The 25,358-nt window shown below is 43.0% G+C and overlaps 1 protein-coding gene across 4 annotated transcripts in view; it reads right to left on the bottom strand.

The window, feature by feature from the left end:
- Positions 1–12,101: 12,101 nt before the first annotated feature.
- The window catches only part of LOC144106439 (uncharacterized), a 348,487-nt gene continuing 335,230 nt past the window's right edge, over positions 12,102–25,358 (bottom strand). For 3 of the 4 annotated variants that reach the window (XM_077639252.1, XM_077639250.1, XM_077639251.1), the window contains exon 7: positions 22,671–24,170. In XM_077639252.1, the coding sequence (XP_077495378.1) occupies positions 23,936–24,170 (235 nt within the window). In that variant the 3' untranslated portion in view covers positions 22,671–23,935. Of the gene's footprint in view, positions 24,171–25,358 lie in introns of all 4 variants that reach the window. The other variant, XM_077639253.1, reaches the window with a different exon arrangement.

Genomic DNA, 25,358 nt, shown 5'->3' with positions numbered 1-25,358 from the left:
CTTCTGCTTCCGAGTCAAACTTAAATTTCGCAAGGTGGCCATTAGCGCGTACATCAATCGGTGTTTCTGACTCGATGCGTACTGAGCGCGTGATGTTCGATAGAACTCAGAAGCTCTTTCCGGTGCCTGGCCTTGCAAACTTCTGTTTCTTGCAGACATTGCACGTTAATTTGCGTGCGGACCATTCTTTCCGCGGTTGGAAACTACGGCCACAGTAGGTGCAATTTGACACAGCTGGCCGCGTTGATTTGCTACAGCGTGACGATGAGCAGACGCTACCTTGCTGCGACGCGCTGCGTCGACGTTCAGGCTGTAGAACGCTGTGCCCTCGCGAACGCTAGCGCGAGAGAGGTGCTTTTTTGTAGCGAGAGCTACACTGGGCTACCAGTCGAGCATTTCGCGGTACATGGGAGAGGCAAGTTGTCCGCATGCGCCGTTACCATGGCAGCTGAAGAGGAGGAAATTGCGGCGCGCGCTTCGTCGTCGCCGCGGCCGCGCGCACGCTCCACCGTCAAAGCCGAGCGTGACGTCATGCGGATGAGCAGTTGTGCGCATGCGCCGAGACCATGGTAACCAGAGACCCCACAACTGCGCCGCGTTCTTCGTCGCCGCCTCGCCGCACGCCGCTCTATCGCCCGAACCCCGCGTCGCATGCGCAGGATCGCGTATAATAGGCGGAGATGCGTGGGCGTCTATATCACAACGTTTGGCATGCATGAAGAGAAGGAGAGTCCAGCCGCTGCTAAAAGGCGGTATAGACAAGATAAGATTAACTCTTCCGATCCTGAGCTTGTCGCCTGACAGTTGGCTTGTACCACGGAGGAAGACTATTTAAGAGTGGAAACTCCGCTGTCTGCGGCGACCAGAAAAGGTCACAAGCCCGCGGAGCCACTATCATGCTGGCGGCCTGGAAAGAAACTACCGCCGCTTCGGCAAGGCCGGTATTGACGCGCGCTGCCATCGAGAGCGGCCGTGGTTTCGGTTGCCAAGGCAACCGATCGAGCGTGTTTCTCCCGTTCGGCCGCGCGCGCCTGACTTCTGTTGAGGGCACTCTCGCGCGCTTCTTAACCGCTGGTAGCCCGAAGAGCAACTGGTGCTACGCTTGAACCATTTGAGCACAGTAAAAATAGAACGCGTTCTTTTCCATGTCCGCTATAAGATGATCTGTAGGTTCTGGTTGTACGCAGGGCTTTTGTTTGACATCCGCGTGATGACTTTGGTTGGGTGGGTATAAGCGCTGCTGGCATTCGCCGAAGGAAAACATGCCTTCACGTTCGTCGAGTATGTGACCGCTGAGTTTCATCTCCTGGAGGAGAACGCGGGCGTCGTACGGCGTTGCGCTAATGACTACACGTCAGCCGAGAAGGCAACAAGCGGCAGCAACTTCTCACCTTGCTCACCTTCTCCCTGCAACACTTGTAACCGCTTTTGCAATTTTGAACAAAACACCTGCGTCCCATCTTAGTCCAGCAAATTTCGAAAGACGCCGCACTGCGCGTGGCAGCGCTGTTAGTATTACGGCCCTCGAACAGACACCGACAAGGACTGTTGCTGTTTGACTTAAGGGCGCACAAATACAACGTCACGGTGTGCCCGCTGAAGCAAACACCCGTGTCGTCTCCTTGTCGTGTGCTTTGAGCGCGCGCCGCCGATAGCGCGCCGGAGCCGCCTGCCCTAGCGTTCCTGCATATGATCCCGCAGGGAGCATATACAGAGCACTAGCCTGCCCGGGCGCTGCATTTTTTTTTTCGCTGCGGCTTCTACGACGCGCCGCATGGCGCCGCCACTGCATACGGCCCCATCGGCGCAGACTGGGCAGGCCGGTCACCCCTCCCATTGAGTAGCTGCGCGAGTAGCGCGCTTTCTCTTGAAAAAGGCAAATTTTGCATATGCTTTGCACGCGTTGGCCTGCCTACAAATTTGTTTGTGTAGTTGCGTGCTTTTTTCCCTCGTGCTTGAACGCTGACAAGCTTCAGAGGATTAAGAAAATGTATACACTCTAAGATGTAGATTCGACAAAATAGTGGACAGTGAAATTTTTTCCCAAGCACAAACTTGAAAAAAGAAGAACTGCTTGTGGATCAGGCACACTCCGTCGGCAGATTGTTGACGAAAACGCCGTTACCGTAACAGTGAAATGTGTGTCGCAAATGAATGGCATGATCACTTAAGATGTGGAATTTCAGGCAAATAGCTTTTTTTTTTTTGGCACTGTCGTTTTTTCAAAATACTTAATTTTGTTGGGTGGCTGAGCAGTTCGATGCATGCAACTCTGGTGGCCAAATAGTTGGAATTCCTTTACATTTTTTGCTGCATAATGATGAAAATAATTTTTATTTGAACATAAAGTGAAGTGGCCATAAGGCGATATGCGAGGGTGAAGAGAAAAACGAAAGCACGCAAGAAATGCGCCTACCAGCTGCTCGATTATTGCTAACAGAAAAAAAATGCTCTAGTTTGGTTAATCACTGCCATTGAGATAAACGGCTGGTATATTTATTTTAGTGGCAGTCAGAGCGCTTGCACATGCCAAAACAATTTATTTGCAGAGCCATTGCTCACATGCAAATGCTCATTGATGTGAACGCAGACATTTTGGCAACTTTTATTTTTAGCAATTTTTTACATGTAAAGTAACTTCGGGAGCCGGGCATCACACGTCACAACAATTCGTTGATCACGGACCTTGCCTTACATGCGTCTGCATAACGCACCTGTTGATGTCAGTCTGCAAAATAATTTTTTGCATTACCTGACCAGCGGAGGGCTTCACTAGATAAAAAAATTTAATGAGTTTCGTTAGCGCGAGCTCTACTACTAAACACTGCATTCTTAGTGAATTACAGCAAAAACTGGTCAGAAATAGCATTACATGTGCAACATACCAAACATATTTAGCAAGAGAAAAAAGCTCGCTTCACCCTGCACACAGCAGTTATCCAGGCTTGCCGTCTCTCGTTCTCAAGCATTTCGTACTCTACAATTCCAGACAAAGGCAGTTTTGAACAGGAAAGAGTGTATGAACGCATTTTTTCATATATGGGAAGATTTGACTATAACAATCTCTCATCTACAAGCATGCATTTTTATTTTTGCTATTGACGTTTTTGCTTATCATCAACTGCACGACGCGAGCGATGGAAAAAAATTTTTTTACATTTTGCTACACATTGAAAGGATGAATCATTACCTTCAATATTTCCGTTACAGAACCTTAATAATAATTTACCAAAGTTAAACTTTCTTTTCCAAGAATGTAGGACATATCCAGGAAATTGTAGAATTCCACTGGCAGCTCTTGGCTCTTGGTGTTCAGGGAACTATTGTGACAGCCCCAAACTAAACAATAAGTTTCTACACTTTTTGAAAGTCGCGAAATTCCAGCCATGACTCAACGAGCGGCAACCCCTCTTTTGTGCACTCGCGAGCAGGACGGCACGTGCTCACAATGAGAGTGCCAGTGGTGCGAGCAGGATCCGTACCATTCGAGATTTTGCTTGCTCAATGCGCTCCGCCGGCAACGTGCCCCGACAGAAGTTCGCAAATGACCGCCAAGGGATAGGTGGCGCTTGTGCTTTGGGGGCAAACTTGAGGTGCGATCAAAGTTTACAGGACATGAGTGTGCGCAAAACTTTTTTTTGCGCGCAGTCGCGTAGTTATAGCCCAGACGTGCACGAACAATTCCGTGCTCTCGAGGTAAAGGTGCAATAATGTAAATATATGTATATTTTTTTTCCGAAAACACGCATCTCTTAATATTTTGATCGATAGTATACGTGTCCGTGGACTGGTTGTTTCTGCGTCATGATTTTAGAGTGACGACTATTGATACAATGACAGAAAGATCTAGCTAACGCTTGCTTGGATGCTGTGATATTGTGAACGCAAACGATTCTCTAAAAACACAGCAAAGTGATACGTCAACCACATTATTTCTTAATTACCAGTCAACATTGCGTCTGTACCCAGCTGCTGCTGGCTCAATTCGGACTACCTGAGGCCTGACGCTTTCCTCTTCTGAATCGCTAGCCAGCGGGTCAAACACAATGTGGTTGTCCAGATTTGCAGTCGCAGCATCTTCTCCCACCCGCCGCGGTGGCTCAGTGGTTAGGGCGCTTGGCTACTGAGCCTGAGTACCCGGCTTCAAGCCTGACCTCAGCGGCCGCAATTAGATTGAGGCGATGATGATGATGAAACGCAAAAGGCGCCCGTGTGCTGTGCATTGTCAGTGCACATTAAAGATCCCCAAGTGGAGCCCTCCATTACGGCACCTCTTCCTTTCTTCTCTTAGTCCCTCCTTTATCCCTCCCCTTACAGCGTAGTTCAGGTATAGGCTGATGTGAGACAGATACTGCACCATTTCTTTTGCCCAAAAACCAATTTTCATTTTCATCTTCTCTCTCGTCTTTGTCATCTTCATCATCGTCTGTATCCGGGGCAAAATGAAATTCAGGTCATTCGTCCTGCTCAGAGTCGGAGGCACTGGATGACATTGTGGCGTGTGGCTTGCGCCAGGTCCGACTGTGCGTGTCCATGCGTAGCACGTGCTTTTCAAGCAACGATGCGCCTGCCGATAAACGTCACAGTTCTTTGTGCTCACGTGGCGAAAACATGTCTGCCACCTTATGACGTCACATAAAAACCTGGCAACTACGAACCAAAACCAAACTGGCCGAGTAAATAATACAATAATAAATAATTTAATGCATATTAATGCTTCTAACACCGTGTTCTATGATTATAGAATCACTACGCAGCATTTAAGTCCCAAACGGACAACCTAAAAATTTGGTGTCCCCTACCCTTTAATGTATTGCTACATTGAAGGGCGGTCTGTGTTGATTCACGCACAGGTGGATATATATATATATATATATATATATATATATATATATATAAAAGAGAAGTGGGCACTTCTACAGAGAGATTTATTTATCAACGTTTCGACCGCGGTGCGGTCTTCTTCAGGACTGGATATATATATATATATATATATATATATATATATATATATATATATATATATATATATATATATATATATATATATATATATATATATTAAGCAAGAGAGAGAGAAAAATTTGCTGGCAGTGTGCTTTACGCGGTGTTTTAGAGAAAGGGGAGTAATAGTGTACAAAGGACTGCATACGTACATAATGAAAATAAACAAAAGTAGGTGAAAACTAGAAACATCACTAATTTTCTCCTAGAGACAGGAAAAAGAAAGAAAGATACTAAATGGCTTAGAGCTGTTTTGAATTTGGTAAGGCTGGAAGCTTTCTTAACTCATGAAGGTAGCTGGGAGGAGACTTTGCGCTGTGTTTAGCATTGTTATTGGGTAGCCTTTTTGAGTGTCCAGCTCTGGACTGACTCATCGTGTAAGGTTACAAGTTTCCCTTTTACCTTCAACTTTTGCGTAGTGCTGCCAACTTTTTATTTTTCTCAGTCTCAGGTTTTAGAAAACATGGTTTTTCAGCAGCGCAGGGGACAAAGTACGTGACAAGTGCACAGACACGGCGCTGAACTTACAACTGCTTTATTGAGGTGATTTTCACTACTTAAATACAGTGACAACGAATCTCAAATGAAAAGACAGATACACAAAACAGATTGACGAAAATTACAATTCCTGAGCACAGGTCTACAGTGGCACAAGACCAGCTGCGCACGTTTTTCTATTCTCATCAAGGAAACGTAGTTCTTTATCGGACAGAGCTATTGAGGCGACGCTTACGCATTCATCTTTGAATTTATGAATTTCATGAGCTTCAATGATTTCACGAGTGATTTTTGTTCTATTATCTGACAGCACTCGACACTGAGTGAAAACAGGATAACACGGCGGTTTTTTGTTCTTTTTTCTTTCCTTTGTGCAGTCTCTGCAATGAATGCCAAGGTGACGGGAAGCGGTGCCGCTCACGTTGTTGTGTTCCCGCAGCTGGTCGTTGAGGCAACGACCAGTTTGCCCCGTGTAGTGTTTGCCACATGTAAGCGGAAACCTGTACACAACATTGCTGCTACATAGTACAAAACCTTTTTTCGTGTTTCTTATCGTAGCCAACCATCCTTTCATTGCTGCTGTTTACAATATGGCAGAGTTTGGAGAGCTTATCGGGCGCGGAAAAAACAACGTTTACATCGGCACGCGCTCCCACCCTTTTCAGATTATGTGAAATGCGGTGTAGATAAGGAATAACCACATACTTTCTTTTTTCTTCCTTGGGCCTTTCAGTGGAATCTCTGCGGCCTGAATGAATGATTTCTCTTAGCAGGCTCTCTGATATTGCAATCAGAAGGTCGGAAGGGTATCCTGCTGCTTGTAAGCGTACCACCTGATTTTGGTAGCTGCCATCGCATGATGGCATGATTTTTCTAGGGCATTTCTTAAACACAACTTTGCGATGCCGCGCTTTACAAGCTTAGAATGTGCAGAAGCGAAAGGCGTGAGGGGCTTCTGGCATCGTGGCTCGTAACGCCAGCACACATGGCTATTGTTGAGGCACATGGCAAGATCTAAGAAATGTTACTTTCCTTCAGAAGGCGTTTCATGCGTCAAAACAAGAGGGTCAAGACAGGTGTGAAAAATTGATAAAACTGTCGAGATCGAGGCCTCTGCGTCAGTAACTGCACATGTCATCAAAACTAAAAAATCATCTACAAACATAAAAACACGAGCCACGCTTTCGTCTAGTTGACTATCAAGGAGCCTGTCATGGTGCGCGAGATAAATGTCGCTCAGTATCGGAGCTATGCATGAACCAATGCAGACGCCATTGCTCTGGAGCTAAACAGATTCATTCCAGATGGAAAATGTCGAGTTAAGGTAAAAAGTAAGGAGTTCAAAGAAGTTGCTATTGCTGATGCCTGCAGAATTCTGGAAAGCTACCACACAAAAGGAATCAATGCATTCTTCAACGCTTGCCAGCAGTTTCTTTTGCGGAAGGGAATAATATATAAATCTTTTATATCGATAGAGCAGGCCGAAAAGCCTTTCCCTGGGTTTTCTTGCAAGAAAGCGATGACTTGGTTAGAACTCTTCACCTGAAAAGGGATCGTCAATGGTTAAGAGTTTCAGCTTAATTGTCTTGCAAAAATAACGCGACAGACTTTTGCCATGTGCCATCCTCGGTGACTATCGCTCGAAGTGGGCGCAGTCCAGCTTGTGAGTTTTGGCTGTGAAGAATATCTTTAAGCAGGACCCCTTGCTTTTCTCTATACACTTGGCTAGGGATTCCAAATTCATTTGTGCACACATTTTCTGTGCTCGGGATTTCACTTTACTTAGAGCGACATCGCTTCTCTGCCGGAAAGTTGAACTGATAGCATTTTCTGCTTTCGATAAATAGAGCCCTTTTGGCATCACAGCAAAACCTCCCTCTTTATCAGCCTGTAATAGGGTCAGCGAGTTGTTCTTTAAAAACGAAACGGTGAATTTGATTGGAATTCTACACCTGGTAGGTTTACACTTTGCCAAAATGTCCACTCCATCTGAAACACATCGGTCCACTTCAGGGGCCGCTGCTATATGCTGGAAACTTGTCTCATAATCGCAAGAAGTTCCGGTGCCGATCGCCTGGGTTCTACGGCGAACTTTGGTCCTCGTCTAAGGACGTCTAGTACTTGTTCCGGCAAGGACACTTCACCATAGGTGTGGACCGGACTGAAGCTTTCCTGATGCGTCTTCTTAGTGATGGCTCGAAGCTGCGGCAGCGCGCACTGCCATAAGAATTCCGTAGTCCTGTCTGCCGACTGAGACCACCGCCGCCATTCAAGTGCACCATGAGCCGAAGATGTGCCGCTGTGTGCTCTCAGGAAGAGCCATTCTCTGTAGAGGCTAGCTTGCCTGCGCCACTCTGATCGCAAGATCTTGCAGACTCTTATGCCGTGGTTCTTCGATGGTCGAAGTCCTCCGAAGGACGCTAAAACTTCCGGTGGCAGAACCTTCACTCTGAGGCAGAATGAAAGCTTGCGGGCGCGGCAAACCGCGACTGCGATCAACGAAATTAGAAAACACGTTTCCTTGATGAGAATAGTAAAACGTGCGCAGGTGGTCTTGTGACACTGTAGACCTGTGCTCAGGAATTGTCATTTTCGTCAATCTGTTTTGTGTATCTGTCTTTTCATTTGAGATTCGTTGTCACTGTATTTAAGTAGTGAAAATCACCTCAATAAACCAGTTGTAAGTTCAGCGACGTGTCTGTGCACTTGTCACGTCCTTTGTCCCCTGCGCTGCTGAAAAACCATGTCACGCCAACTTGCCCAAGCTTCTACAGTATTAGAAAACAAGTTGATCATCCTTTTCTAAAAATTGGTGAAATTTTTGAAACTGTAGAGAAGAAATGTTTCGACCACCATAGAGAAGAATAAAAATAGTTGCCTGCTTCGAATTCATGCAGTCTCTACATTCTATCGCGGGGGGTCTGAGATTACAGCTGCTATAAGGTTGCACAAATTGGAGCACTGTTCACAATTGGTACTGAAAAATGCCCATAATACGAAGGTTACATGAAAAATCAGCAACTCAGGTATCAAACCAGCAGCCGACCATTTCATTTTGCCTGACATCAGTCTCAGAGATATCTATTGAGCGTCTTATTTCAATATTTAATGCATTTTTTTCCACTGTTAGTGCAAAAACAGCAAATAGCTGTCATTTCGTAGAATACCTCGCACCTCCACAGCATATTTTAGCAACCTTTGCTTACCACAGTATTACAGTGGATGAGATAGTCTCCATAGTTCATAATTTTTGCGTCCAAATTATCTATGGGATGTGATAGAATCGCCTCCTTTGTGCTAAAGCAATGCATAGATATCTTACGTGTTCCACTCAAAAAAATCTGCAACCTCGCCTTCTGTTCCGCTACCTATCCGGATTTACTTAATTTAGCTAGAATAGGGCCAATAAACAAGAATGGAGACCGAAACATTGTTGAGAATTCTCGCCCCATCTCTATTCTAAGCTGTGTCAACACGTTGTTTGAAAAACTCATTGCTAACAGAGTTAAGGCTTTTCTCGAGCTAGAAGCCCTACTGTCTCCTCATCAACACGTATTTAGACCAAACAGATCTACCGGAACAACAGCAATATCTCTAACAAATACAATCAACTCTTTTTTAAATGGTAATAATATAGCCCTAGCAATTTTTTTGGATATCAAGAAAGCATTTGACACTCTTGATCATGAAATTTTGCTGGGGAAACTAATGCGTTATGGATTTAGAGGGATTAGCATAGAATTCTTCAGAAGTTATCTTAATAACAAATGGTCGAACTGAGTGGTACAAGGTTTGATTTTGAAGCAATTACTGTGGGCGTGCCTCAGGGTTCATTCTTTGGTCCAATTTCTTTCTCATTGTATATCAATGACTTACCACACTTCACCAAACAGTTTTCTGTTTTCATGTATGTTGACGACACAGCTCTTTCATGTGCACATGAGTGCGCATCTGAACTATTTAGTACGGCTAACAGGGATTTAGACACTTTTAGTCATTGGTTTACCTCCAACAGACTCCTTGTAAATGTTAATAAAACAAAATACATTATATTTACGAGCCCAATAAAAATAATTCCTTATAATTCGCCTGCAGTGCAATGGCTGGGTAATCCTATTGAACCTGTCAATAAGGTCACATATCCCGGAGTAATTCTAGACGAGAATTTGCACTGGAAGGCCCACATTCAGGCACTTCCTAAACCTTGGGTGCTGCATGCTTTGCACTGTATAAATGTCGTGAGTACTTTGACAAAGACACACTGAGAATTATTTATTTTGCCATTTTCTAAAGCCAATTATCATATTGCATTGAATCCTGGGGTCACATCTACGAGTGTTATTTGGAGCCACTAAGGGTTTTACAAAATAGGGCAATTCGGTTCATCACACAGTAGAACTCTAATGCGCGCACTGCTCCTCTTTTTAAACACATGAATATTCTACCACTAAAATCACTTATTGAATACAAGACTCTACTGATGGTACATGCATGTCTTGTGGACGATTACTTGTTACACTCATCCATTTTCACTTTACCATCACATCGCACCCGTAGCGCTACACATGGAAATTTCCTTCTTCGGAAGACGAAAAATGTCTACGGAGAACAGGACCATAGCTCATGTGGGGACAAAGCTGCGGAATGCTCTTACACATGATGTGAATCAAAGCAGTAATTTTCCAGTCCTGTTAAAAAAATATATAAATCGGAGTGATGAGAGTGTACTTTCTGTGCAATTTGTTTCTTTGTATGCCGGATTGTGTAGTTTTATATTTGAATGTATATACATATTTCTTTAGTTCATAACTTCACTGGCTAAGTAGATTTGAACTTTCTATTTGAATGCAAGAGCCTTCATCATGTGTAATGTAAATAGTTCGTTCTTATTCCTGGATTTTAGTTTCACTAGATATGATTTGCATGGATCCCTAGCTAAACTAGGTTAGGGATCCAGATGTTGTTTCAAACATGCTCTGTATAAATGTTCAGCAATAAAATTCAGTTCAATCCCTTGTCAATACTGGTAGCGGTTCCGAGACCCCCCTGACTTTATAAGCACTGCCTCCGCCAAATATGTCCCCAATAAATGGTTGATGCACACAGGGAAGGTTAAGTGAGACTAGGTGGCATGCACAGGGCAGCAGAGAGGTCGAGAGAGGAAGACAAAGAAACCGCTCGCCCCTAGAAAGCCTGAGGCTATGCAAGTAGCGGATAATAGTTCGACCGCATGGCGGCACCACTGGGGTGGTTAACAGTGTGGCAATATTTTCAAATGCAAAATATATCCAGGTGTAGCTCATTAAAATGCCCAGGCTACTTTCTCAATCAAGTGTCATCATATATACTAGATATCCTTCTCGGTGGTATTATTTCAAGAAACTTATTACGTCTTGGAGCCCACCAACATTATTACTACAAAAGCTAGCTGCACACGCTAGCATACTTACTTTGGACATTTTTCTTAGCACCATCTTCTTTGACACAGCCACTTTACGTGGCTGCCCTCAGAATAAGCCGCTTCTGTATAGGACCCCAGGAATATACTACTCCAATACAACAAGGCTGTGCATATCCGCTGTGCAAGGCTCTGCAAATCCGCTCCACTTGCTTCATACTGTCTGTCATCGTGCAGCCAATGTATCTTACATGACGTCAGCCCTTAACCTCCCACTGCTCTATGTACGCAGCAAGGTATCTCATTTGCGCCCATTTCTTGATATGATCGCTATAATCATCGCATGCAATCGCTTTCATTACAGCCATCGTACTGCATTTCATCTAGTACAGGCCATATGCAGAATAGTGGTATCTCTAGGCCTAGAATTTGCTACTTATATTAATTCTTTCGCTGAACATGTACCAAATCAAATCGTCTTCCACAAGTAGCTACAACTATAACTGACTCCAGCAACTTTAAAACAAAGTTAATTCAACTTTTCATCTAATGATTTCAACCAACTGTCATAATGCTTACTGTCTCCTACACCACACACATTTTTAATTTTGTTTGCTGCTTTTAGTGTTTCTGTTGATATTTTGTCTTCTTACTGTTGTTAATTCTATTGTTGTTCTACTTTTGCACTGAACCATTTTTGTATTGGTGTTTCAATTCATGTTCTGTGGTACTCTTCTTTACAGTTATAATAGCCTGAGGGAAAAATAAATAAATTAACCCATTTAGACTACAAATTATCACAGTGAGTCAATCTGTTCAAGTGCAGTTCCTGTGAAAACTGCTTTTTTCAACTTGTCTAGTGTTCAGGCACTAGCCGCAGGTTTAACACTAACATCACAGGCGAGTGTCTTGAAATAAGCAGCTACAGTGCTCATATTTGCAACTTCAGTGATGAGCAGTTTTCGACCAGCACACAAGTAGAGTGAACATTAACACTGTTATGTACGTCAACATTTTGTAGAGTATGATACGTATATTAAACTTCAAATGGACAATTGTGGATGTCCGTGGGATGCGAGTAATATCCGAAACGTATGTTTTTAAAATGTTCATTAGATGATGGTAGTGCGCTGTCAGTTATTTGGTTGCAAAAAAGAAAATTATGCCTCAGTGAGTCGTGCCACAGGCAGGACAAACGTCGTAAAATCTCAAAACCTTTATTCAACTGCAACAGTGTATGTACTTACAGAGTTTCAACACGGTTAAACTGAATCTACAAATACACTGGTAACCGCGCATGAGGAATGTGTTCAAGTGTTTTACAACCTAAAAAGGGCACAAGGAAAAAAGAATGAAAAGCACAGACAAGAAAGATCTACATTGTCACTAGAGCACTCGTCATTCGTACAGACAACACGGCGCATGCCTCTGAGCGCATACACCAGCCAGCTCTGCGTGTATGATCCGCCCTCCAAGGCCTAAGGAGTGGCATATCCACCTTCAACATGCAGAGCCAGGCCACTTCGCGGTTATACAAAAATAGAAAAATACTTCGTCTCCCGCACCTTCTAAGGCACCTGCGTTGTCTTTGCATATTCGGTATTTGAGACACACGCGACATGTGCACCAGGCAGGCGCAGTTGAGTACTGAGGGCAAAAAAACTGTTAGGTCCCACCTGCTCTGTCAGGGCTCTTTAGTTTAAGGCTGGTATAAAGAGGGTATCATGTCTCGCCTTTTACACAAAACAGTTTCTGCAGTGTACTCGCAGCCTTCACATTACACCAGTAAAAAGACAGAAAACAATTCCTGGCCTTACAATCAATTAATAATATGAATTATGACAGGAGACGCTAATAGAATTCCTTCCCTAGCATGCAGCCTTGAAACCCGTTTTGGAATTAATATTACAGTGCTGCGAATCAGAGTTGTCGCTTGCCAGTGTTTCTCATGTAACCAACTTAGGAATAACTTTTGCAAGTGCACTATGTTTGGCCGTAATTTAGGAAACTCTACATTCGATGCAGTGAAACATAACAAAATTCTCTCTGTAGCGACCAGGCCTGTCATCAATGGCTTAGTATTTGACAGAAGCAAGCCTTGAAAGCATTGTGATATCTCCAATATGCACAACAGCACAGAATTACATATGGCCTGCCTATCGGGAAACACTACTGCAGCTTCAATGCTGCTGTGTTCGTACACCATTTTAAACTTGCTTCAGACAAAAAGCGGCTACAGAATTTGACTTTTGCACTAACACAGAGCCCTAACAAGCGAACATGTGGGAAGAAACAGGTCTCCATCTCTGATGTCAACTGCGCCAGACCTGGCATTTCAAAGAAGAAAAAAAAATCAGGGAATGAAGTACACCATAGCAGCCACAATGCATACAATGGACAGACAGCACATATGTATGAGGCCCACACCTTTATCTGTACAACTGCACCAGCATGAAAAGACAGACTTGCCGAGGAATGTCATTAATCCAAAACCTTAAAACTTTCAGTACTCTGTACATTGTTAACCTTAGATTGAAGCTAACTGCCATGGTGTTCAAACTCTCAATGCAGAGAAGCTTTTTTTATCACCGGTGCTCATTGTGTCTTGAAAGATTTGAGACACTGTCGACATTGACCAACGTTGATGCTCACTTTCCACGTTGCCTGTACCAGCGTGTGCAGTAGGATTATAAAAGAGAAGTAATGGCTAATTATTGCTGCCTGTGAAGCATCCATCACTGAAAGTGTGCCCAGAAACTGTAGCAGATAAAAATTCCTCACGCACCTGCTGAATTGTTGAAAACAAAACAGGGCACCATGCTTAATAGGATTTGGGCCAACAGATGTCTCTCTGTCATGTTTCTTAGCTCAACAAAAGGGGCTTTCTGGTCCCGTGAAGTTTAAATTCACGAAAGACCCCAGCACAAGCAATTTTTTGTGCACTGGCAACATCACCATGCCACCCTGAGCCTGCACACCATGCTCGGTATGCATGCATTGCCTATACACTCCAAACAGAAAGGAGTAAAAATGGAGTATGCTGTCCTTTATAGAAGGGTACATGCTAGACGAGAAATTACTCCCTTTTTACACCCATGTAGGCGTATTTGTGTTTAGAGTGTACACACCATGGCTTCGACCCTGCACACAGGTAGGCTGCACAAATCAAAAATCGTGACTGGCACAGGCCAGTAGACGAAGTAGGCATGCAAAGTATGTTTGCATGCAGCACTACTCATAGAAGAGGGCTTGCTATGTGACACACGCCTGCTTGATGCCATGGAGCTGAAAAAAGTTTGACCTAAACATGACAGGCATTATCCAGTTGCACAAAGCTCTCCAGCCACAAGAAAAATCCCTCTGCAACACAATGTCACGGAGCCAGGGCTACAATAAATAATACTCTGAAAAGCAGCTGCAGCTGCACAAGAAGAAAGGTGGCAATCAATGCAGCTAAATGTACATTTGGAAAGTGCATCATATGAAAAAAAAGTTGCATGTAACAAGACCAGACCATTATTCTTGAATAGTAAGAATGGAACAAAAAAACAGCAAACTAAATTCAATGCATATGCAAGTTTTCACAGTATCCACTGCATTCTAAAGAAGAAAAAATAAAGAAGGCATGCCACCTTGCTCGAAACAACAGACATCAGACTTCTGCACATGTTCACTTACCCCCATCACCTATGTCTGCACCAATGTCACCATACCGTTTGGTGATTTAGGCGCAAAGCAAGAAAAAAATGCACTCTCAGCTTTTCAGAGCTCAACATTTTTGATTTGAAAGTTCCTGCATGTTTGTTATTTTTTTAATACAGGAGCTTTTTTCTACACAATGCCATTTTTTGTAACAAAAACTTGTTCTGAGTTCTGCATCCTTAAGCCAGGTATCAGCGAGTGTTCAGCACAGAGTGTTAGACTGAATGCAACGATGACCAAACAACAGTGTTGCAGGCTAACAAGTCATCACCAAGGGGTGCAGTGTCGCCATCTGTGGCAAACGATTTTGATATATGCGTGTGCCAGTCCATGTGCTTGCTTCGCGATATGACATTATGCGCTATGTACAAACAGCCATGAGTAGTAGACAGATAATGCCACACACTCGCTCACAATCTATCACCACAGAGAACACTTTTGTTTGAAGTACTTCGGACACCCACCAGACAGCTGTGGGCTCGATGAGAAGAGAATAACAGCAACGAACGAGAGTGCTACTAGAAGGAGCATCTCTGCTCGAACCCTGAAACAACGACCAAGCCTCTTCCCTTATGAGACAGCGCCCAGCAAACTCGCTACTAGTGAAGAAAGTGCAGGACAACTGTTTCCAAAACTAGGTCCTGCCCCCCTCTCTCTCCAGTATATATACAGGCGAGCACCAAGAACAACCTTATCACAAACACATGCAGTCATCGGATAAGATAATCAATGTGCATAAAAAGGCCTTCACAGAAAATGAACTATAATGCACCAAATGACTCTGAAGATTAGGCTCTCTGCTTCAAAAAATTTTTGCTTAGACGGAAACAAGCACACAAACAATTTTACATTGAGCTAGCAAGTCATTTTTGTTTCTCTGAGCCACAAAAAACAATGTGTGGCCTTTCTGTGTTTACCACTGCAGCAGTGTCAAACAAGATACTAATCACAAAAGTGGCAATGCAAAACTGTATTCACAAGATACTGACAATAGGCTTAATGAACATTCATTTGAAAAGGAAAAAAAAGTAACTCCACCACAAAGTAAGATTAATGTGCACAATACTACATGAGAGGTTTTTCACTGTTCAGATACATGCCTCTGAGACAGTCTACAGGGTGCATGGTTGCAGGGTGCACCGCTGCTGTTGAGTAAACAGCATGTTTGAGCATTTGGAGTTCTGTTTCTCTTAAACAAAGCAAGCCAAATTGATTCTGCACAACTGGCTACAGCACTAGCTTCTACAGCTACAGAACACATGGTTACAACAGGTTCTCCCATTAAGGGCTGCTTACAAGCCTGTTTGCCACGGTACTAAATAATGCTAGGTCTATAGCCTGGTGGGATGACTCAGAGCCGGAGTTAGAAATATCTCTTTCAGGTCAAATCAAATTGAGCATCTCGCCTTAAAGGGACTATGAAACAATATATGCTAAGGTTAGGAAAGGAGCACGAACGATCAGTATTCCATCATTCATCACCACACCGCAAAAATATTTAAGCTAGCTTCGTTACCACCGAAGATATTGGTTATTAAAAATGATGCTACTCCTCTAACCACCCCAAATCATACATGCCAGCACACCAGAAAAATTTAAGAAAATAGGTCGCGACCGCGCCCTGCCATGCCCATGTCAATTGGGTATGCCTAATGAAAAGGCACGTCCAGATTATCCCGTTTGCCAGGGGGAGAGGGGCGTCTAAGAATGCATGGTGAGGTGCCACACTAGTCAGTTGTGAGCGGCAATTTTTCAAAATTACTTGTAAATTGTGCTCTATATGCATAGCTTTTCAATTTTACTCGAATACTCAAAAAGAGCATGCCTACAACTTTGTTGCATTACAATATGACCATCAAAGCCATTTCAGGGTCCCTTTAGGAACCATGTATCATATAGAACTCTTCTTTGAGAGTATTAGGACAGGAATATCAGAATATTCCTCTGAGCCTTAATTAAAAGGCATATTCCTAAACCATCTTTTATTCTCGCATTCATTTTAAATGGTGTGCTTATGAAAAGCTTACCCTGACTACTTGACAACAAAGAACTTGCCTTTATTTAGGTACCTAACATTATTGTTTCAAGACAGACAGCATGCACCACAAGGTTTCTTTTTTCTTTTCATGACAACAAAGATTCTGAAGAAGTCAAAAAAGCATTTCTGTTTTCACCATCCCCTGGAACACTGTGATTCGTCTGAGAAATTGTCAAACAGATAACAATAGGCTTAGTAAAATTAAGACTGGTCTGTACACTGCACCTCATTTTAATATGCAGAATGTCTCCTTATTGCTGTAAACAGACTGCTTTTGCGGCGAGTGAGCATTTTAGAGGCATTTTTCCTTTTTTTTTTTCAGGAAAACAAGCACCCACATTATTAATCTCTCATTGTGCCTTTTGGAGTGCTCATTTTAGAGCTTAATTATTGAGAGGTGAAAGCAGTCCTGTCCATGAACACTAGAGTGGAAAAGCAGTTTTCAAGGTTTAGGCCAGCTCAGGATATACTTGAAGCAGAATGTAGTATATATAGAGGATTGACTTTCTGGTTTTTATTTTTTGAAAATTGAGCAGACTTCTTTTGGTGTCTACTTCAAAACGTAATTTCTGTCTCTTTTTAGTGAATGTTATTTCCTACAGATGGATTACCAATCAGTGATATAATATGGTATACCTTCAATGTCCAAAGTTATTTAGGGTTTCGCTTGGTTTCCTTGTCAGCCTAAGCAAGCCTTCTATTTTTCCAGGAATTAACACACAAATGGTTGCCAATTACTAGTAAAGCATTTATGGCAGTGCTTATAACTGCAGATGGAAATGCTATCAGGAATAAAGGATGTACTATAAATGAAACGATGGAACTGCAAGACAAATACGCAAGTGGAAGCTGATTTCTAAAATGTGGACTACCATGTTACACCACTGGATCATTGCAGTAGGCTGAGCGAGAGGGCGGTACATCGCATGGTCTGCATGTAGACAACAGCGATGGAGCTGCTACTTAATTGTTGCAGTAACCAGAACATGACACTTTTTTCATGACTCTTGTGCCTGGTTTCAAGCGTTCTTATGCTCAGTGGAGTAACTGCCCTACGCAGGTGCTGACAGTGAACAGTGCTACGCTAGCAGACGATATTCAGCAACGATGTGAAGCCTCCCAGGCTCCGGAGGCATGTAAGGTAGTAGAGCAATACCTCGGAAACTACAACTGTGCTACTTAATCAAACAGTATAACTTCGTTATTCACTCCTCTGACTGAGTGTAACTGCTACTCGGTGGCCAGCTAGCTTCAGCATGCATGTCAAGGGCACCGACCTTCTTCAGTTAAAATCAAATTTTGAAAATTGAATTCAGCGAACTGTTCTCAGCTCTTCTTCAGTTTAAACCGAAAAGTCCAGTCTCTACGTATACATTAATGACATGTTTTCAAGCAAAATTATTCACTCCAAGGACAAGCTATCAAAATAAGGAAAGTGCTTACATTTCATTATGCGCCAATCTGACCTTGAAGCAAATTGCAAGCAAGCTTTCAAAATCAAACTGTTAACACTGATGTGTAAAAAAAAAATAATTATTCAGTTTCTAAGCATATAGCGAAACGAGTAGTCATGGAGACAGCATCAATAGAGAGCAACAGTTCACGCGCTGTGACATTCAATAAACGACACAGGAAAAATTGCATGCAATATCAAAGTCAGTAACTAGAAAGCTAGCATTTTTGACAATGCGCATACATTTGCATAACATCACAGATCTTTGCTATGTACTCCATGCTAGAGTAAGCTTTGACAATGAACAGTGGGCATTAAAACAAATATTTTTCCCTAACTTAATTTTAAAATGGGCTACTGCTTATGAAAAGGCAGCCCAGTTAATACAGGCTAATTGGAACAGGCCAAAACACTACTTGAACCAATAGAAATCTGACTGCTTCAGATTGGCTTCCGGTTAATCATCATTGATCTTAGCCGATTGCAATAGGTCTTTTTTGACTGGGAGAGGATGCAGGAACCCAAGACCATAGTGCTGCTAACACTCATCGTGATCGTCACATCTTACATGTTCTTGCTTTTTGTTTGTATGAACTCCTTTTAAAATTAAATTGCACCATGTGGTTAAAAAGTTCTACTGAAGTACTTTCTATAGCACCTCCTGCAAGCAGACTTCTTTTGCAAGCGGCTGCATATTTTGTTTACAAATGCATCCATGTACTAATTCAATGCTTATTAGGCAGTCACAAGGTAAAGATGTTGCCCAATTTTTGTATTGCTCTCGCTCCAGGAAAATTGTAGCTACCCCTTGCATATCAATTCCGATATTTTTCACCTCCAAATTGAAATATGTGCTGCTGTAGAGTGAGTTGCATCGCAGTCACAGCGAGTTACATTGAATCTACACAGCACACAAAGAATCAGAACTTGAAATGGTGTGACAAACACATGATCACATAGGCCGAGAAAAGCAGACAAGTCTGCAATTACTCGCACTCGTAACAATTTGAGAAAAGGTGTGACAAGGTCACTCAAAAGGAGCAGTCAGAAATCAGTATGCATTTCCGATAACCAGGCAAAAGTATTGGTTTTGAGTATTACCTGTTTTGAAAACGAGTGCTGTAAACTATATGGCTAAGCTTTCTTGCCAGCATGAAGGCAGCAGAAATACTAAGCAGTCTCTGTCACTGGCACACAACATTTCAGCATTGCTTTGCACTGCTCCTACTAACACCACAAAACCAGTGACATTTACGGATGCACAAAACATGACTGCAACCCAACCACAACATCTTGCTCATGTGCAAGTTGCAGCCATACATGTATATATGTATATACTGGCTGGCTCAGTTGTAGACAGACCTCTAGACTGACGAAATGCATAAACGACTGCTGTTAGGTAATGTCTAGTTTAGTATAGTCTGACCAAGCTACCACCAGGATGGTACAAAAAGAGAGGCAGTGCATGCAAGACATGAACATTATGTACAGGTTTAAACTTATAATTCGAAGCCAGTATGCAGCAACATCTTATTATTTCTGTTGAAGCAGAATATGCAGTTCTTTTATATCTTTCTACTAGTGAGCAATAATTTGTTGTGAATGTGCACAAGCGATGGGCCGGCACCATGTCATGTACCTCAGGACGGAAGACACAAAGAGATTAAAAAAAATAGAAAACATCATGTAAGGAATGTCGCCTTAATAAGCATTGTGCCTTACTAAATTGTAGAGTGTAAGTGACCACCTCCCATCCCTCTCTATATTGTCTAGTAGAAGTACAGTTAAGATAAAAACCTAGAGCTCTTTGAAGCAAGTGCCAGTAAAAGCTCATTATAATGAGCACAGAAGTGCAGGCTCATTTGGAATCGGCATGTACATTACGCGCTGCTTCAGTTGCTCCACTCGCATAGAAGTGAACTGTTTTCATAGGTGAACACTTTGCCATGAGTGCAAGAGGTGTGTTAAAATGCACTGCTGCATTAATTTAGTAAGACATATCCCATCTTTCAATTCTTTGCTTCCTGCCACAAGAATTACATTGTCTTAACCATAGATCCTTTTTGAAATGCTGACTATGAGAAATCCTGAGGAGAAATTTCAATGATGAATGGAGTTTCTCTGAAGAATTAGCCATCACCAACTAAACGGCAGCAATGCCTTCTGGGTACAATTTACGGATATTTCTTTTTACGCTTCATTCTGGTTGCACTACAGCACAAAAATACTTATGGTGATATGATAAGCATTTCCCACTGTGTATTGGGCAAAGGCCTTCACTGCAAAAGGGAGGGATAGCTCAAGCCGTGCGATAGCCAGCAATTATTTTTTGATATAGCTCAAACATAATAATTCTTGTAAACAATTAAGCTCACTTTTGCAGCAATGCACAACATTATTTCAATGCTCAAGTATGCTCAAGCCATAAAAACAAAGAGATGATGATTATGCCAACCTTCTTTCGTTTGAGTGTGTGCACTTTTCGTGTCACCATTTCATCATTTGCCTAGTTGAGTGATCCCTCTAGAATGTCAGGAGCAGTGGTATGTTCATTCCTGCATTTAAGATGCAGTCAGCATTCTTTTGGGCACGAATAACTCACGCATCTTGACAAAACATCAGTATAGTAGCTAAATGTAGTGGCTATTGTTTTCCCAGATAAAAATCGTGACTCGACAGACTTTAGTCGGGGGTACCCATTTCAGCTGGAGAAGCACTTTTCCAGCTCGAAGCAAGAGCTGTTCCAGATTTCTGGTTCAACAATTCAGCTAGAAGCAGATGTCGTTCCAGCTAGAATTCAAGGTTTCCAGCTAGAAAAGTATGGGTACCAGTTCAATAATCCAAACGAAAATAAGACCTTCTTTTCACCTGGGTCACAATGCTCTTCCAGTTTGTGGGCCCCGCAATGGTTGCCAGCTTTTGTTTGTTTTTTTTAGCATGACAAGTTTGCTGTCAGTGAGGTCTGGGGCATATGTACTGCCGAGAGAACCAAGACGGGAAGTCTGGTCAGCTGACATCAGCTGATGTTTCACACATTTGTTCATAACCAGTGTTTCTGAAACAGCACAAAGAAGCCAAGAGACACGCATCAGGACAGACGGCCTGTAGTTTTGAATTTGTTGCCATTAAAAACGTAACAAACTGCAGTATCTGCCATGTTTCTCAAGCTTAATGGCTAGTCCACACTGATACATACATTTCAGGAACTGATGATGTCAGAGTCCGTAATGTGCAGTGGCCTTAGGCTAAAACACTGACATGCAGTGGGCACGCAGGTCGCCAAGCTATGCATGTTATGTCAGTTAACAGAGTATACTGAGGGGCCAGTTGGTCAGACATAAACAAAAACGTAGCATATGGACGGGACGTAGAAGGGCGAAGACAGGACGGTTGCTACACTTACAACTGAAATGAATGAAATGCGACAGTAAACCACACCCCATCGCAGAGCAACAGCACGCATGCGCATGACATAAAACAAGGTAAAAACAAACTGATAATCTTAAAACATGTGGAAAAAGATAAAAAAGGAGAAAAGAGAAAGAGCAATAGATAATAAAAGGGGCTAAGAAAACTCAAGTGCGTTTTAAAAACTTCAATTCCTTCTCCATCATATACACAGATGGGGTACTAATGCACGTGCCTTCACTACATTTCGAAATTTCCTGGGCTTCCAAGATTTCCCTAGCCAATTGGGTTTTACCACGCCCTACAATCTTAGTACTATTAAGCAGGGGAAAACAACCATTGCACTTCTTGCAATGCACTGGTACATGTTCTCCAGTTTGTTGGCGAAGTGAAGAGGCATGTTCACCCAGCCTCACGTTTAGACACCTGCCCGTCTTTTTTATCTTTTTCCACACATTTTAAGATTATCAATTTGTTTTTACCTTGTTTTATGTTATGCGCATGCGTGTTGTTGCTCTGCGATGGGGTGTGGTTTACTGTCGCATTTCATTAATTTCAGTTGTAAGTGTAGCAACCGTCCTGTCTTCGCCCTTCTACTCCCGTCCATATGCTGCGTTTTTATTTATAATATGTTATGTCAGTCCCAAGAAAATGTTGTGCCCCTGCTGTGTGCATCGTACTGCTCTGCTGCAGTGTGCCTGCAGATGGATGAGCATAATAGAATATCGGCCATGAGGAAAGGTGCCCATATCAATAAAGGTCTCAGCATCTATCCACCCACACCCTCGTCTCCTAACTTCCCCACCCTGGTGACTCTTTCAATGCTCCATCACTCTCCAATCCCGCTAACCAGGCAGGCCAAGGAACTGTTCAGGATGAAATTTTACACCAAATAAATACAATTCTCTCTCTCTCTCTCCTGGTCACCAAATACAAAAATGGAGGCACCGTATTTGGAGCAAAGTAAGAATTACATGGCAAGTACTAATATCCACTGTTTCTGAGTCATAGGCTGAGGCAAGCTCAATGCAATCTGCAAAATTGGGTTTCATAAATGCTGAATATGCTGGCATGGGCCGGCTGATTCTTTCCAGGAAAAAAAAAAATGGCAGAAAGGGGCTTGGGAACAAAAAATGATGTACAGAAACCCTTGTGTTTTGTCTTATTCTTTGTACTATTTCTCTATGTTAAGACTTTTAATGGGGTAAATGAATAAATTTATACCATGAGTGCACGCTCTTTAAGGAACATTGAGGTCAAATTAAAGCTGGCCTGTATTGATAGACTACGGCATTCTAAATAAAAAGAAATCACTCTCACAGAAAACAGGTTTTATAAGCTATATAAGCTAGAAAAAATGAAATACAGGTGTCGCCATCATCGGCTGAATTTATAAGTAAACTGCATGCGCTGACACTGAATTTTGGACACCGATGCCGGGGACTGTGCTACATCACCGTTCACTTGAAAACAGTGCCAACCAGTCTTTCTTCGTGTAGACATCGCTAGTTTTAATTTAGTGCTGGGAAAGGTTTTAATTGATTTTCTCAGCCATAAATGCATCTCTTGCTGCTGGACAAACGTTAATATACCCAAAAAGAGCCAAAGAACCATTGTTTCATGAGAAAAATTATCCGATGGAGTTTAACAGCATGCACCTTCTTTTCGTGGATCACTCAGTACTAGTCTGACAGAATTTGCACCCATGCTGACACCTTCAGTGCTTGGGCACATTCTCCCCATACCAATTTTTTTACAGTGGCCAGACCATGTTTGCCTCATCCAAAAAGCACAACCTGCTAACCGCACTTGTGCAGAACTACCATTCCCAAAGTCAGTTAGCACACCAGGTCATGTGATGACACCACTCACGAATGGTTTTGGATTTGATCCTCCTTCAGCTTGACTAAGTGCTTATACTCACTGTATCAGCCCTCATGGTCCATAGCGGAAGCTGAAGGCTCCTTGCAAAAGCATTTTGTGACACAAATTCAAGAAGCGACTTTGTCATTCGTCAAGAAAAAAAATGTGCTGGCCCTTTCAGGCAGCTCGCTCAAGCTGAAAATGTCCAAGTAGGTAACCTCACTGCATCTGTTACAACTGCCAGGAACCAGTGAAACCTGCCAGCTACAAGCTGGGAATGAGCTCGCAAGCCAGTTCAACTAGACAGTTACATGCAGCTGAGTGGGCTGATGACCAGAGTCCCCCAATTAATGGCCCACGAGTCAATTGGTCCTGCCAGATAGATCCAAAAATGAAAGCGTCTCAGCTATCAACAAGAAACTGACACTCCACCCAAGCTGCCCTGTTCAGGGTTCTCAGGGTGGACTTAGATCGAAATCAGGTCCTGCCTCCCTTCACTCTTCCCAAGAAGCAGCACACTGGGCCAGGTCCTGGTTCTCTTCACTACGCACTTGCGATGCAAGGCAGGAGATCAGTGCCACCCGGCGAGGCCGGCTGAGACTGCTGTGAGGACCAGCACCATGGTCACCGTCGATGTGAGCGACGGTGCAGCCGAACACAGGCTCGACCCATAGTAGTAGTTGTCACAGTGCAGCCCGATAAAGTCCAGGGTCTGCTGGATGATGCTCTCGATGAGGGCGTTGCGATCCGTGCTGCACTTTACCTGGACGGCCGTGCGCACGCAGTGGGCGTACTCGCCAAAGGCACTGCACATTCACAGAGAGAAAAGGGCACCCATGGGGAAAAGAGCCAAGCAAAGCTGTAAGCTGTACCAGCCTCAGAGCTTCTCAAAATTACCAGCACAGTTCATGAGAAAAGAAAAACTGTGCTCAAAAACAGCACAGGAGCAGAAAGGCAAACACATATCAGTTTACCAGCTACTGAAATCTTTACTCAAAGAAAATGTGAATAAATGGACCTTTTTCTCATGCGCACTGCCATATTAGAGAAGTGGCACCATCCAGCTGCTGGTCCCGTCACTTAAGCAGCCAGCTGGCTGCAGCTGCATTTCACTGTGCTGAGTAATCACGCTATCTTGAGCTATTACTGGGCTGCTTGCATTGCGAACACTGATTTCACGTGGCTGTCATAGACCTTTATCTGGCATTACTTTCACTGTTACTGCATGCCTGTGTACACACCAAATTTGGGTCAGCTAAGAGACATGCGTTTACTGTAAACAACTGTTACGAGGGGGGGAAACAAACACGTTCACAGTGCCGAAACAGCACAGCTGAAGTTGTATCATGACATGTCGGCATGGTAATACCTACACAGCTCTGTATATGGTGCACTGGATGCAAATCAACAATAAGAATATATGCGAAGAACAAGCATTCTCTATTCTTGCAAATACTTGTGCCTGGTATTTAAGATGGACATTTAGTCCTCTCGTCATTCCCTACATAGATTGCATTTTTGCTGCCTGATACACTGATACAGAGTAAAGTGACAAACAAATAATCGCATGGCAGAAAGTGGTCAACTGTGGGCTCCACATAAAACCTGCACATAACTTCATTGCATTCCTTCAGCTATGGCATTCACAGTTCGGATTCACGTTGACATGCATGTAATTACATTTTGTAGAGGTGTGCAAATATTCTAAATGAAAAAGCTAATCAAATATCCTCCTCAAATATCCTTTGAGCGAATCAAATAGTGCACATTCAAAATTATTCTAAACAAAGTAAATTTGTTTTCAAATTTTCTAATAGTTTTGCAAACTGAAGCTCGAATAGGGCATACAGTACCATTTTTTCAAGAAGTGTTTCCAAAACAAGACCCTCTCTGATGTTGCGCAGTATGATAAGCCATGTTTGTTGTGTGCAAGAAGGAAGGTTTAGCGCCATGACGCTGTCCATTCGTATGGTGGCAATCAAGATTCTCATATA

This window comes from Amblyomma americanum, chromosome 10 (genome assembly GCF_052857255.1).
Source record: "Amblyomma americanum isolate KBUSLIRL-KWMA chromosome 10, ASM5285725v1, whole genome shotgun sequence".
NCBI classification, from domain to species: domain Eukaryota; kingdom Metazoa; phylum Arthropoda; class Arachnida; order Ixodida; family Ixodidae; genus Amblyomma; species Amblyomma americanum.
Note: the sequence above shows the minus strand (reverse complement) of the source record. Positions and strands in the feature narration are given on the sequence as shown.